Below are 15,029 nucleotides of genomic sequence, written 5' to 3'. Positions count from 1 at the left end.
TCTTAAAAAACAAAATGAAGAATAGAGAAAGGGGGATATAAACACTGTTTTTTTTTATTCTTCATCCCCAATCTTGGGTGCCAAGTAATATCTAACATAACCTACATTATCAAGCTTATAATCAACCAAGAGAGGAACATCAGCAGACAAGTTCAGGCCTACACGGCTTGAGAGAGGAGTGGCCTTTGTAAAGTTGACGAGATACTTGACAGCAAAGGACATGGATACACTTTGTTGAAGCTCAATCGTGGTTGAATCTTCTTCGTTATCAATAGAGCTGCTGGTCTTGACTGCAATGGAACCCTTAGCGATTTCACCATCGGCAGAAAATCTAATCTCATCCTTTGTACATTCAATAGTGACTATAGAGCAAATAGATCAGTCTCTTTCCTGTTCCTTTTTCTTTCATTTCTTACTAGAGTCACTAAGAGTAGACAGATCACGAACGATTTCCTGGAACTTGTTTGAAGGCATTTGAACAACGGCTTCATATGTAGTTTCAGGAATACCCAAGTGCTCACTATCGATATCCATCAACTTGAGGTCATATGCACTCACTTTATCACTATCTGTACACAGACTATTAGCATCAGCTCATTTAACACTTTTCGCATTTACCCTTGCTTTCAAATACCAAACTCAAAACATCACCGTCGTCATCGGCCTTAAGAGTCAAGATATCATCATTACGGGCACACTTTAAGATCTTGCTCAAGTTGGTCAAGTTGAGACCCAAGGGTAAGTTACGATCGCAACGGTAAGGATCAAAACCATCAGAACGCAACATCAAGGCAACCAAGGCAACGTGAGAATTGTCCATGGCTTGAAGAGCAATACCAGAGTCATTACAATCCAAGTTACATTCTGTCACAAGTTCCCTGACAGCTTCAAGGATAGATTTAAGAAGTTTGGCTTGTTGGAGACGTGCTTCGAGCATATGGCTTATATGAAAAGAGATTGAGTCTTTTTTTATATACAATAGTTAATGTTGAAACTTACATTGTAATAAAAGGTTGTAACGAAAAAAAAAAAAAAAAAAAAAGGTAAACGCGAAAACACGGTCCAACAAATTTTTTTTTGAAAATGTTCTGAGTCACAAATCTCATTGTTTTCGCATCCTCCGCCCCTTTACAATATCACTTTTGAATTGGGAGTGATGCATACTACGAGGCATTCCGTTTGATTTAAATAAGAAGCATAAAGGCTTGCTTGGAATGAAAGACATAAGAGAATACGATACACAATGCGTCATTGGTTTATTATACGAAAAGCGAATTATTTACAAACACAGGCAGCTACATTTAAGCATTCCACTTCTTTTGAGCTTCACCCATCTTTTCTTTGGTCTTGCCACCAGCTTCACCGCTCGTGTTACCAGTAAGAGAGTTGTAGGTGTCTTTCATCGCTCCCGACGCTTGTTTGCCAAGGCCTTGCATGTAGCCAGTGATATTGGCGGCTCCTTCTTGTACAGTGCCCGCGCCACGTTGGGCTTGACCTTCGGATTCCATACGGTCGTTGCCCATCATGCCACCCATCGTTTCCTTGATATTTCCGGACATTTGGTCTTTTTTACCTTCGGTTCTTGAGGGATTCATCTTAATATTAACTTTGTTATTGATTCAAAAGGGTCAGTGAAAGTGTGGGCTATTTATATTTTTTTTTTTCAACAATCCATGTTTGCATGAATAAACACGTCATATCTGACGCCTTTTTATCCTTTGACGTGAGAAAATAAACTAGGGAAAAAAAAAGAGAAACCCCAGTTTACGTCATAATCATGTCAAGAGAGCCTTGATCGCTTTGTTTGGCCATATTAAGAAAGTTATTCCGTCTTACTCTGTCTTTCATACTCTCTCTCTTCTTTCTTGAGACAAAGCAATTCTTACTTGATAAACACCACTTTGTTATACCTTTCTTTTTTTTGAAAAAAAAAAAATATTAAATAAAATGATAAATATTTATTTTTCATGGCATTACATCAATGCTCTAAAAAGAACAAGGAAAAAAAATGCATTCAAGCAAGAAAATAACTGGCCCAGTTTTTTACAAGTTTCTTGTCACTGCTCATAACTTTTGTTTTGCTTGCGGACGACAAGTCAAATGAAAGAAGAGGGATTAAAACAACTTCTTTTTGTGATTGATTCAACGTGTAATGTTATCTGTAGAATCGAGCAAAGGAGCATTTTGTTGATTTGGATGTGATATTAGAGATGCATTAAAATGCTTTCAATTGAAACCCTTGAGATGAAAAAAGAAAGAGAGTTTAAAAAAAAAGAATGAGATGATGAATTCAAATCTGAGTGTCATCTTATACAACAAGTACGATTTTCTAGAGTAGTTCTTTAGATGATTCACCTTTTTCTTTGTAGAAGACGCTAGCATTATGATTACACGAATATGTTTTTAGTAAAATTCGTATGGGTTTTAAAATAAACAAAACCATGTATTCGTGTTTTCTTCCTTTTCTAGCAAAAAAGCCTTTCCTTTCCTTCGCTCTGATCAACACCAAAAAAAAAAAAAAGTAAGAGAATGGATCTCAATTGACAAGCAGCCCTCGTCTGGTTTATAATTCCTTTTTTTTTTAAAAAAAAAAATAGAAGAATGATCTGACACAGAAAAATCTTGAAACCCAATGTTATCTTTAGATTGACACCAAAAAATAGCAGGCATTTAACAGGTATTTTCCATATATCATTCATTTCATAATTTCATACTTTGTCTAATAAAATAAAATTTATTTTGCTTATCACAAAGAAAACACTCTACGCTTATTTATACAGAAAACTCACACCATTATTTTGTTTGGGCAGGTGTCAGTTAAAATCTGGTTAAAAAAAAAGATGAAGCTGATATTTAAAATCTTTACATTAGAAAAAACTTCACAAATGACCTCTCCCCTAATTCAATGCGCATATGTTTGCCGAACCAAAAAAAAAACTTTTTTTTTTCCCTTCTTTTTTTTTTTTCTTTTCTTTTCTTTTTCCTTTCCTTTTTAAATAATTATTTGTAAAATGTCAAAAAGACAATTAGAATCACAAAAAGAAGGACCAAGTGAAGAAGAAGACGACGAGTTGTCTTCAACAGAAGAAGAAGTACTCTCCAAACGAAGAGTGATTGATGGTGACACGGGACCTAAAAAAAGAAAAAAGACGATGGCAGAGGAGAACAATAGAGCTGAATTTAAATCATTTAATCAAGATGATCATTTAAAGGTAATCAACCGTTCATTCTATAGCCTGCATACTAAAGCTACATTAAAGAATAATAATAATAATAACAGTAGCAGTGAAATAAATCAATTAAAAGCACAATTAGAGTTAGCAACAAATGAAATATATTTTATGAAAGAAACAATGAACGACCTGATCGAAGCAGTTTCAACCATTCAACAAACTGTGTTGGATATCAAAGACGTTGTGGAACGAAATAACCCATTGAGCATGGAACCGATATCACCCAAACTGGATGAAGACACGACGAGCGACTTACTCATACCCGCCAAATTTGCTTCTGTTCAAGGCCCTTTTCCAAAATATACTCAAATGGATAGAACATTACCAAGACCATCAGCAAAGGAAGTAGCAGAAACGTTAGGTGGAAAAGAACACAGTCTTCAATTCACCTCTAATCTTTATGTGGATCTTATTGAAAAAGTGCTGGGTCCGCAGGAAGAGAACCCTCAATTGGATTATCGAGCCATGGTGAAGGAAGCGATCATGATCACCAAGGCGGTCGTGTCTCACGTCAAAGAGACACATCGAATTGACCCTGAACTTAGATGGAGTTATATTGATCCCACTGTGAAATTAGAAACATATAAAATATTAGAAAGTGCGACAGAGCATCTTTTGCCACTTAAAGTATGTCTGGAATATTGGGGAGCTCATGTACTCATTAGTAATTTTTGGGTGAAACGAAGAAAGTATAGTAAAAAACCTACAAGAAAATCACCCTCTCCAACAAAGAAAGCAGGTATTTCGCCTTTTAGTATCCCATTTTTAACAAATCAATAAGAATAAATTTCTTTTTTCCTTCTTTCTTAATTCGCATCATCTATTCCCGTAACAGGTTCCGAGGGGGCATGCATTCATGTTCCTTTATTTGAAAAAGCCGAAATTACTTTTTTACTGATTTTCTTAATAAAAAAAAATAGAACAATTTCTTATCCCATTTATTTATTGATTGTAAAAATAAGAATAATAAACTATTTACGTTTAATAACCATTTCTTTATTTTTACAATGTCACTCTTTTAATTTCTAATGTCTTTGATTTAATCTTTATCGAAACAAGCGTGAAATTAAAACTTTATTTTGTTTATAAACATGTTGTTATTAGCAGTAAAGATGATTGAGTACTGCCTTGTACAGCATATTAAGCAACTATTCAGAATAAACAATGTCTTATTCTCGTATCTGTTTATGAAATACTCCTTCTTATTCAAACACGCAATATAGCTAAAACATGGCCCTTTTACAGCAAATATTTGTATATTTTGACAGCACTTTTAATTTAATCTCAGCAAAGCATACACTCACGCGCATTGATCAAAAGAAGGGGAAAGCATGCGGATGTTGTTTTTTGAGATGTTGTACAATTTTCACAATTGAATGTGACCTTTGAGTGTGTTGCTTATCTAAGCAATCTATTATTTCCACTCTAATCTAATTGGTCTTTTTTCTGTAAACTCTCATCAAGCACACTATATAGCAGTGTCATGCTTTTTCTCCAGCTCAAAAAGCCATCTGGCCTTCATTGAAACATGAATTGTGCATCAAATAGCTTTTTATGCGTTTATATTTGAAGTATTAGTAAGCTTTGGATCAAATTGAATAATGTACGTTCAATCACTGAATTGTCTGTGTAAATACAATTCGATTTTAGTATGCGACATCTTCTGATCGAATGTATCAGTCATCAAAAAGCTTTGCGATACAAGTATGGAAATGAATGATTAGTTGATGAGAATGGGTGCAAAGATTTAGGGCCTATTCAGATAATACCAGTTTATGTCCAACTCTTTATCTCTCTTTGTGTTGTACAATCTCGTTTATTTTTCTCTTGGGGAAAATAAATAAAAAATCTGCTTGTTTACTCCACTTTTTTTCCCACCCTTCTTCAGCCTTTTCCTCTTCTCTCCCGCACAGAAAAGTATCCCAAACTATTCCCGAGCAATCTTGCTTCCTACGCTTCTATCCTTTTCGTCTCTTCATAGATGACTCAAGAAAGAGTGATTCTGATATAGGTTGTGATGGGGTATTGTCCTTCTCCAAAGACTAGTTTTGCTTTTGATTTAAACAAATTAAACTCGGGCTAAAATACATTGTCTACTAGGTTGCACATAGTATGAATCTCGATTTGCGTAAATAGAGAACGTTAAAGCTTACGCTGAATGAAACATAGCTTTCTCCATGGTAACCATTAAACATTGTTTAAAATCTTACTTTCTTAGACATCAACTCTTTGTGTAAACCTAATGCATAAATAGGCCAATCTTTAATACAGTTAGCTAGGTGACTAATCAACTGTTGCTTTTTCTGACTCTCTCTGGGTACAAAGAAAAAAAAAAGAAATACAGAAAAACGGGAAAAAGAAAGAATATAAAGTACACAAATAGGGAAACTATCCTTTTGTTTCATCCTTTCTTTTATTTTTTTTTCTTACTTTTTTACTGCTATGATTGTCACCCATAGCAATAATGATTCATCAGAAAACGCTGTACCTAAAATAAATGGTACAGAAGAGCAACAAAAAGCGATTAAAGATCTTTTTCATCTATTTAATATCACCACAGCAACTGCACGAAATATCATACAAAGTTTCATACAAGAGATGCAAAAAGGACTTGATCGTGAAGGTGCCACGGGTAAGATTGTAAACCTTGACTGCTGTCTCTAGAAAACTAAAATTTTAAACCAGTACCGATGATTCCTAGTTTCGTCACCGGTCGTCCTACAGGCCAGGAAACAGGAAGTTACCTTGCCTTGGACTTGGGAGGCACAAATCTTCGTGTATGTGAATTTGAATTGAAAGGTGCAGGCCACTTTGAATTACGTCAACAAAAGTATGTGATTTCAGAAGAACTCAAAAAGGGCGATATGCGTCACTTGTTTGATTTTATTGCAGATTGTGTGGATAATTTTATTTTTGAATACCACACAACTCCCCAGACACTCTATTTAGGGTTCACGTTTTCTTTTCCTGTCAATCAGACAGCGATCGATAGAGGTACCTTGATGCATTGGACAAAAGGGTTTGCCTGTACGAATGCGATCAACAAAGACGTGGTTATCATGCTTCAAGATGCTTTCATGCGTAAAAATCTTCAAGTTCATGTCGCTGCGGTAAGATATCTTATTCTATTGACATGTAATAACCTTTATTAGCTCGTAAATGACACTGTGGGAACATTGATGGCCCATGCCTATCGTCATCCAGAAACAGCGATGGGTATCATTCTTGGCACAGGAACAAACGCTGGTAATAAAAAACAAGAGTAAATGAAAGACGTATAAAAATAAACTTGACTTATAGCTTATTATGAAAAACTCAAAAACATCAAGAAATGGAAAGGAGGAGAACAAGCATTTGACGAAATGGTGATCAATATGGAATGGGGAGCCTTTGATTTAGAACGTCAAGTGCTGCCCTTTACTGTCTATGATAACAAACTAGACCGGGAATCGATCAATCCACGCGAGCAAACCTTTGAAAAGATGATCTCTGGCATGTATCTGGGCGAGATTGCACGTAATGCGATATTGGAGTTAGTCGATCGTCGACTGTTGTTCTCTGGTGAATCCTCCACAGAACTCAACGCACAGTGGTCATTCGAAACATCTTACATGTCCACGATCGTAGCTGACACCACAGACAATTTGGAAGACACTCGCTATATTTTGGAGGAGAACCTTCAGCTGGAGAAGACAAGTTTGGTAGATCGACAGATGGTGCAGTTAATCTCGACCTTTGTTGGACGTCGCGCTGCACGCCTTTCTGCTTGTGGTATCGCTGCCGTCTTGACATTTACAGATCATCTAGGAAAAGATGATACAATGATTGCTATCGATGGATCCGTCTATGAATTCTTTCCTCAATTTGAAACACACATGATGGAATTACTTGTAAACTTATTTGGCGTAGATGTCACAAAAAAGATTCAGTTTGCATTGGCTCGAGATGGTTCTGGATTTGGTGCAGCGATGATTGCAATGATGGCACATAAAGCTTCATTAGTTAAAGGCCCTTTGCGCTAAAAATCAAGACACGTTTTTTTTTTTTTTTTTTTTTTTTTTTCAATTTATATTATATTCATATAAATTTATTGATGTGATAAGCTTTGTTGTTCCGCTTGTTGTCTCCTTGTATTTGAGGGTAAAAAAAGTCTCTTTTATGCAAAATGAAAGCATCCAAAAAAGGAGGACTAAGCCCCTCCTTTTGTTCTGTTTTGATATGAATGCAACACTGTTTCATTTTTACATGGAACATAAAGGGAAAAGAAACATGCTGTTGATGAACAATAAAAGATAGAGAGTTGTACACAGTGTATAAACTAATTCTTTGAAACTCCACTTTTATTAACAAAAAAAAAAGAACAGTTAAACATGCTTTTTATTTCTCCTTTTCTTTTTTAAACATCTTTAACCCCTCTCTTCTTCTTCTTTTATAATTTTTTTTCACCCCTTTTTTCTTTTTTTTTTTTTTTTTTCTTCTTTCCTGCTTCAACTCTTTATTTCTTATTTCTTTCTTTTTCTCTCTCTCTTTCTCTCACTTTATAATATAAATCATGTCTGGTAAAGAAAAAATCAATTATTTGAGTACTTTTAAATTAATGATTATTTGTAGATCAAAATAATACCCCTTCTGGCGTAAGTTCTTTTGTCTTTTTTTTTTTATAAAACATTACTTAAAAACCTTTCTTGATAGATTACTGTTTTACGAAAGAAGTTACAAGGTTATGTTGGGTTTGCTAACCTTCCCAATCAAGTACACCGCAAGTCGGTCAAGAAAGGTTTCCAATTCACTTGTATGGTCGTAGGTAAATGTTTTGATGCATATCAAGGGGATAACAAGGAGTATAGGAGATAATAAAGGAGAACTGACTTTCAATATAGGTGAATCTGGCCTTGGTAAATCAACACTTGTCAACACCTTATTCAACACACAGCTCTATCCACCAAAAGAAACAGTCGAATTAACTCATGAAACAACTCAGACGGTCGAAGTGAAATCGATCACGTCCGATATTGAGGAAAATGGCGTTAAATTAAGGTTGACTGTGGTTGATACACCTGGTTTTGGTGACTTTGTGAACAACGAAGAGAGGTAAAAGACACGTGGATCATTCCCTTAAAGAGTTATTAAGATTATTTTTAATAGTTGGAAGCCCATCTTGGATAATATCGAAGCTCGTTTTGATGCTTATCTTGAGCAAGAAAACCGCGTTAACCGTCGTCGTATGGTTGATAATCGTATTCATGCCTGTATCTACTTTATTGCGCCCACGGGCCATGCGTAAATATAGAGTCAATATGCTTCACAAGTTACTTATTATTATGATAGCCTAAAGCCTCTTGATATTGAATTCATGCGTCGCCTTCATACGCGTGTGAACTTGATTCCTGTGATCGCAAAGGCAGATACCTTGACAGAAGAAGAGGTTGCTGCTTTTAAGGAACGCATCTTGGCTGACATTGCTTATCACAACATTCAAATCTATCAGGCTCCGGTTTATGAATATGACGACCAAGAGACAATTGCCGAAAATAAAGAAATCATGTCCAAGATTCCCTTTGCTGTTGTAGGTTCAGATAAGGAATTTGATATTGAAGGTGGTCGTCGTGTAAGGGGTCGTAAGTATCCTTGGGGTGTGATTGAGGTTGATAACGAAGAACATTGTGATTTTGTCAAGCTTCGTCAAATGTTGATTCGGTAAAAGTATAAATAACTTTTTATTGAATAACAAAACTAATGGAGATGATCGATAGTACTCATATGGAAGAACTCAAGGAATTTACTAACGATGTTCTTTATGAAAATTATCGTACTGAAAAGCTGACAGCTATGGGTATTCAACAAGATCCTTCGGTATTCAAGGAAGTCAAAGTAAAGTATTTCGTATTTTCTGGTATTTTACTTATTACTATTTTTAGCCCTGTACAAAAGATGGAAGAAGAACGCCTTGCTCACGAACAAAAATTAGCCAAGATGGAAGCAGAGATGAGATCTGTTTTCCAAGCCAAGGTTCAAGAAAAGGAGGCCAAATTGAAGCAATCAGAAGAAGAGGTAGACTGACTGATAAACAAATAGATGAAATACTTATTCTTTGTAATTAGTTGTATGCTCGTCATAAAGAAATGAAGGATGCACTTGAAAAACAACGTGCTGATCTAGAAGAAAAGAAACGTCGATTGGAATCAGGAAGACCTATGACTCCAGAAAAGACGGCCAAGAAGAAAGGATTCTCTTTCAACAAATAACCCACACATATTAATCATTTTTTTTAATCTTATATCTTTTCCCTCCTCCCCTTTATTATTATTTTACAATAAATTTAACTAGAAGGTTATAATCTACTCATTAAAGTGCTACTTCTAGACAGGAGTCTACTGTAGTCTCCCTATTCTATAGAGGAGAGCACACCTATTAAGCAAATGTTCCCTTGCTTCTCTTTTTTTAAGTGAAATAAGTACCCTTTTTTCTTTAATAACACATTGTTTGACTTGTGATTTTAAGGACACAGACAAATAAAATACTAAACAATCTTTTGAATACAATCTTAACCTTTGAGATGATCTGATGACATGTGGACATTATAAACTAGTTGAACAGAATATAATCATTCTGTAAGGTTATACAGCTGATAAAAGCTGCTTGGGTTGAAACATAAGATGTACGATAGAAATACCAAATTTACTTTAATAATGTAGTCAAAGGTTTTACTTGAATAGAATATATATAAAAAAACTTCTTTACTTCTTTTTACATATAGAAACGGCTACATAATTAACGCTTAGTCCCCATGAGCTTCGCCACCCTCACTTTATTATTATCCATCTTCTGTCCTTGATATTACCACTTTATGTAAAAAAAGTAGAAGCTATTGATCATGCTGTTTAAGTAGTGTCATCGATTTTTCAAAAAGAACAGCTCCTTCAACGAAAATAAGAAAGAAATCTAGACCAATTGCTGTAGCAACTGTCTGTAGGCAGCACTTGGCCACTTAGGTAAACTAAAATGAAACAAAAAACAACGGATTGAAGTTGACGTTGTGAAAGCTTACTTGGTTCTAAGAAACCCATCACAATCATTTTAGAAAGCCAAGTAGCATCAAAACACTAGCTGGTTTATGAATTTTTCGTTTTGAATAACGACTTCCAGATATATAATACGGTCTACAATAAGCTATCATTTTGATTTTCTCTTTAATGTCTATCTTTTAGACAGCTGTGATGCTTGGAAAATAAAATGGAATAGGTTTCTTTGTATTTCTATGAATAAAGCGAATATGATTTCATAAAGAGAATTAAACATAAAAATAAGACAATCTAATTACATCCAACGTTTTAAATTGAGACCTGTTCAGTCTCTTATAAAAGTAGACAATGTGCAAATTAGTGGTACGCGAGCTCTGTACTAAATAATACGATTGGAAATGAATATTTAAGATAAGCTGTGGATTATCCATATGGGATGTTCTGCTTATATGAAGGCAAAGGTATGATGTTATTCATTGCAAGAGCAAGAAATGCGATTATACAATTTCAGACTCATACTCAAAGGCTTGAGTTGCCAGAACGTGAAATGAGCAAAAGACGCTTCATAATGCAAATGTTGATATTAGTAAATCAAATCTAGTCCAGTAGGGAATATTATCATTTTATTTTCATCACTTGTAATAAAAACTGATCAAGTTTTACTACAATAAAAAAAATATTAAGCTATTCTATTTTATGTATAAAACAACATCTTTGTTACCTTACCTCCAATTCTGCTAGCATATTCTGAAGCTTTGTTGCTCCTTTGGATGCAACGTTCAGCAACTTTTTTGAAAAGGGTCTTGAGGAATTCGTAGATGGCTTTCTTCCAAAAAATTGATCAGACGATATACTTTGAGAACCTTGAAATTGTGCTAATCTTGTCGAATTGGCAGAGGTTTTATGCGAATCGTACTCATTTCTACCAAAGTACTGATCGGAAGAGATTGCCTTTGCGTTACCAAATTTATCGCGTGCAAATGTTTCATCGTCATCATCTTCCTTTTTATTCTGATGTGTACTCTTTAAAGACATAATGCCCAATCTGTCTGATACCGTTTTCTCTTCCTTTATTTTTTCATCAGCCGGTTGATAGATTAGTCTGGAAGAGGTTGGTGGTTGTAGTTTAGGAATAGGTTCATCATTATGTATCAAGAGATGATTCTGACTACTTCTTCTAATGCTCTCTTCATTCACACCTTCCTGTCTCATCTTTTCTTCTCGTCGCGCCAGTTCCTCTTGCTGTCGAAAGATCGTGCTTTGTACCTTACGCGCCCCTAGCTTTGATGTATGCCCCTTTTTAGGCTTAAATGTTCGTTTCTTGTTTTCTTTTGAACCTGGTTTTTCTAATTCATCCAGGAATAGATCATCTGCTGTCGGTTGAGGCATTAGATCATCAAAAACAGAACTTGATTTAATTTGTGCTGCAGGTATTATGTTTACAGGTTTAAATAAGTCATCTAGTAAATCAGTCTGAACTTCTGTCGAAGGTGCTGATGGTGTTAGCAGTGGTGGTTCTGATGAGAAATCAATGAGAGATGGTTGATCTATTGAATGTTGTTCAAAATCAATAAGATTATCCTCTGTCCTCTTGTTCTTTTCTTCTTCTACCACATCTATATTCTCTTTTGCTTTTGCTTTTGCTTTTCCTAGGAGTCTTTCTTTATAAGATAAAGCAGTTCGACTTGTGTATTTTGTTTTGAGGTCTTTTAAATTTAACAAGGCTTCCCCAAACGCTTCTCGAGCCTTTGCATTTCCTCCTACTGTCATGATGTCTATTTGTTGCTGTGTCCAAGCGTCTAATAATGTGGATCTAAATGAAGTCTTTTATTAAAACATCATCTTTTTCATTAGCTCTCTTTCTTTAACACATACTTGACAAAACTTATATGAACGCCTAAATTACGGTGTGTGCCTGCGCATTCTTGACAAATGAAAATGCCAAATGTAACAGATGTCCAGGTTGGACCTTTTGCATAACAATCAAAACAGCTCTATTAAAAAGTAAGTTTTCTATTGAAATAGCATGCTTTTTTTTTTTTTTTTACTTTGTTATGCCTATTCTGTAATAAAACTTTAAATTCTTCTGCTACTTTAGTTTTAGGTAAACTCATGACGCAAAAAAAAAGACAGATTTAGAAAATGCAATAGAAATTTACAGAGCGAACACGATTTGTTACTCCGTTATTTTATCTGGAGTCGAGTGTGCACAGACAGGATGTAACTTAAGGAGAAGGGGAAGGGGACTCGCGATATGTAAAAAAAAAAAAAAAAAAAAAAAAAAAAAAAAAGAGGAGGCTGTATTTTTATGGAAATTCGCTTTTCATAGCAGCACTTGATCCTATAGGGCTTCTTTTATTATTTTTGTGTACCATACCTTTCAAACAATACATTTCCTTGCATAAAAGGATTGAGATATAAATTGAATACAATTTTATAGGAACAGGTTGGCTTTTAATATTTGCTGATAAAAGAGCTTTAAACAGCCTGAACCGCCCAGAACATCGGTCCATCTTTTAAATAGGCTCCAAATGAAGCAGATAATTTAAGTTTTTCTTCTGGGTAAGCAAGAAACATTCGATGTATATTCCTCTGCCTCCCCCTTTTTTTTTCCGATCTCGGTTAATTAAATGAATTCTGAAAAAAGGATCGTTTGCATGAGACCGTGGCAAATAATTCCGTGATTAAAAAAGTACAGAAATGAGCCTACTTCTCTATTGATAACATATTCTGACCATTTACGCATTATTCGTATAAACCTTTCTTATATGAGCTACTCATCTCTTATACAATGATCCTAATATAAAGCAAAGTTTTAAAAGGAGAGGGTAAATAGACGTCATGAAAAGTATACTCTTTAGTAAGCAGTATAACAGGAACAATCGGTTCTTATTAAACGGAAGAAAAGCTTCATAGTTCTTTATTAAAGTTTGATCAAAACGCCCTTTTGTAATTAATTTTTTTACGCGAAAAAAATTTAAGCGCTCTAGAATACTCGGTTTATAAAAAAAAACGTTCATTTCAACTTAGTAACCGTTCTCCTATATGACATAAAATGACGATGATGGAAAGTCAAAGAATTATATTAAATTTACACATGTTTTAAGACATGCGAAATACAAATGTTTCTAACGCATGAAAACTTAAACTAACAATTGAAAGTAGTAATCTTTTTCTAATGAATGCAACTTTATTTTTATTACGTTTTTTTTTTTTATTTTATTTTGTTAAAAAGCCAACACAAGCCAGTACTACTGCAAGGTGCAAACGCTCGTGCTTTTGCATACTTTTTAATTTACCAAGAAATGTATGTTTGAGTTTAGGGATGATAAATGCAATAAAATGGACAAACAAGGGATCGAATAGGGAAAACCGGGTAAGAGATACAAAGCCGATCTGAAATCGCTGAAAGAAGTAGATTTACTAAAAACAATAAACGTATTTGTGTCAATATGAGCTACTGAATCGTACGAAAAATGACTCGATTCTCCCTCCATTCTTTATTAAACTCCTTATGCACTCCACTCCTTTTTTCTCCTCTTTTTTCTTATTTTACCCAGGATTGAAAGTATTGAATTCTACCGCCTTAAGCGGGCTTTTATAAATAAAATAGACTTGCTATTCTATTAAAATAAAGAATTACTAAGATATCCTTGCATTTAACAAAAAAAAAGATTAAGAAAGTAATTTACTCAATGAATTAATAACAGAAAGGTAGCCGTTCTCTATAAAAGCTTTTTTTTTGTTTTCATCCTTTTTGTTCCAATTCAAAAGAATAATAGTAGATGATGTGCGATCATTTGGAATTGGGCAGCATCATTTTTTTTTCGATCACTTCATAAATAAAACTCCTTTTTCTTCTTGAATTCCCAGGTTAGAAAAAAAAAAGATAAGCATACCAATGTGTGTGGGTTATTTGGTGTGACTCCTTACCTCAGTGTTTGCTTCTTCCATCACTCAGATTAAGATCTCCTTCTTACTATCATTGTTTATCTTCACATTTCTCTTAAACATCTATGAGTAATTAACATCATTCTTATAATCAATTGAAATAAGATTTATAGAAAAAAAAAAGTAAATAATAATAGGAATGATACGAGAAGATATTATCTTTCTATTGTCTTAACCCGCAATATTATAGTTTTCACTTTTACCAAATAAAATAAAATAGAAAAAGCAGCGATGGTATAGCCTCCTATATCTATTAATATGATGCATCATATGGGGTAAAGGAATTACATTGTTTGCTTTGAAGTATCACCCTTATTAGACTGAAACAATAGGACACACTAAATAGAAAAACCAGAAGTTCATAACCTGACATTTTCTCATGTGCTGCTTTGTCCCGCCTAGAAGATTTTTCTCCTTTCTTTTTGGAATTTAAACCAACCCCCTCCTTTCTCTCTTTCATGTCACTTTCCCCTTCGCTTATAATTTATGTTTTGTTGCCTTGCTTTGAATCTTGTATCTTTTTGAAAAAACTTTCTACATTTTTTTACCCAGTTTTCTTTTCCCCTTCTTCTAATGAACTCATCTTTCTTCTCTCCCCTCTTCCCCTTGTTACTTTGCTCTTTCTCTTTCTCCATTTGTTCGGAAACAGTAGTTCATTTCAAACTATATATAAATATATAAATAAAATAACTTTTTTCGATTCCACCAATTCTTTCTTTTCTTATTAAAACACATTAAATCTTCTTCTTTTCCACCAATTGACTCCTTGAATGGTTAATGGCAACTGTCTGGAACGGTTCTTTTACTAATCTTACGGAATGAA

The 15,029-nt window shown here is 34.4% G+C and overlaps 6 protein-coding genes across 6 annotated transcripts; 3 read left to right on the top strand and 3 right to left on the bottom strand.

Annotated features, from left to right (window-relative positions):
* Positions 1-54: 54 nt before the first annotated feature.
* RO3G_13366 (proliferating cell nuclear antigen (pcna)) lies at positions 55-937 on the bottom strand (the record flags this gene model as incomplete). The annotated part of the gene is made up of 3 exons (XM_067667950.1): positions 55-362; positions 417-569; positions 619-937. 3 exons carry the CDS (start codon positions 935-937, stop codon positions 55-57), a joined length of 780 nt encoding a protein of 259 aa, XP_067524051.1.
* Positions 938-1,301: 364 nt separating this feature from the next.
* Positions 1,302-1,595, bottom strand: RO3G_13365 (uncharacterized protein; the record flags this gene model as incomplete). The annotated part of the gene is made up of 1 exon (XM_067667949.1): positions 1,302-1,595. One exon carries the CDS (start codon positions 1,593-1,595, stop codon positions 1,302-1,304), a length of 294 nt encoding a protein of 97 aa, XP_067524050.1.
* A 1,758-nt stretch (positions 1,596-3,353) lies between these two features.
* Positions 3,354-4,013, top strand: RO3G_13364 (uncharacterized protein; the record flags this gene model as incomplete). Its single annotated transcript, XM_067667948.1, has 1 exon — positions 3,354-4,013. One exon carries the CDS (start codon positions 3,354-3,356, stop codon positions 4,011-4,013), a length of 660 nt encoding a protein of 219 aa, XP_067524049.1.
* Positions 4,014-5,675: 1,662 nt separating this feature from the next.
* Positions 5,676-7,255, top strand: RO3G_13363 (uncharacterized protein; the record flags this gene model as incomplete). Its single annotated transcript, XM_067667947.1, has 4 exons — positions 5,676-5,865; positions 5,919-6,343; positions 6,386-6,479; positions 6,534-7,255. The coding sequence occupies 4 exons, from the start codon at positions 5,676-5,678 to the stop codon at positions 7,253-7,255; spliced, it is 1,431 nt and encodes a 476-aa protein (XP_067524048.1).
* Positions 7,256-7,785: 530 nt separating this feature from the next.
* RO3G_13362 (uncharacterized protein) lies at positions 7,786-9,478 on the top strand (the record flags this gene model as incomplete). The annotated part of the gene is made up of 9 exons (XM_067667946.1): positions 7,786-7,792; positions 7,845-7,867; positions 7,926-8,037; positions 8,114-8,324; positions 8,379-8,513; positions 8,562-8,930; positions 8,987-9,109; positions 9,152-9,284; positions 9,335-9,478. 9 exons carry the CDS (start codon positions 7,786-7,788, stop codon positions 9,476-9,478), a joined length of 1,257 nt encoding a protein of 418 aa, XP_067524047.1.
* A 1,429-nt stretch (positions 9,479-10,907) lies between these two features.
* RO3G_13361 (uncharacterized protein) lies at positions 10,908-11,644 on the bottom strand (the record flags this gene model as incomplete). The annotated part of the gene is made up of 2 exons (XM_067667945.1): positions 10,908-10,917; positions 10,977-11,644. 2 exons carry the CDS (start codon positions 11,642-11,644, stop codon positions 10,908-10,910), a joined length of 678 nt encoding a protein of 225 aa, XP_067524046.1.
* Positions 11,645-15,029: the final 3,385 nt, after the last annotated feature.

This window comes from Rhizopus delemar, genomic scaffold (genome assembly GCF_000149305.1).
Source record: "Rhizopus delemar RA 99-880 supercont3.12 genomic scaffold, whole genome shotgun sequence".
Taxonomy (NCBI): domain Eukaryota; kingdom Fungi; phylum Mucoromycota; class Mucoromycetes; order Mucorales; family Rhizopodaceae; genus Rhizopus; species Rhizopus delemar.
The sequence above is the reverse complement of the archived record's forward strand: the minus strand, read 5'-3'. Positions and strand labels throughout refer to the sequence as shown.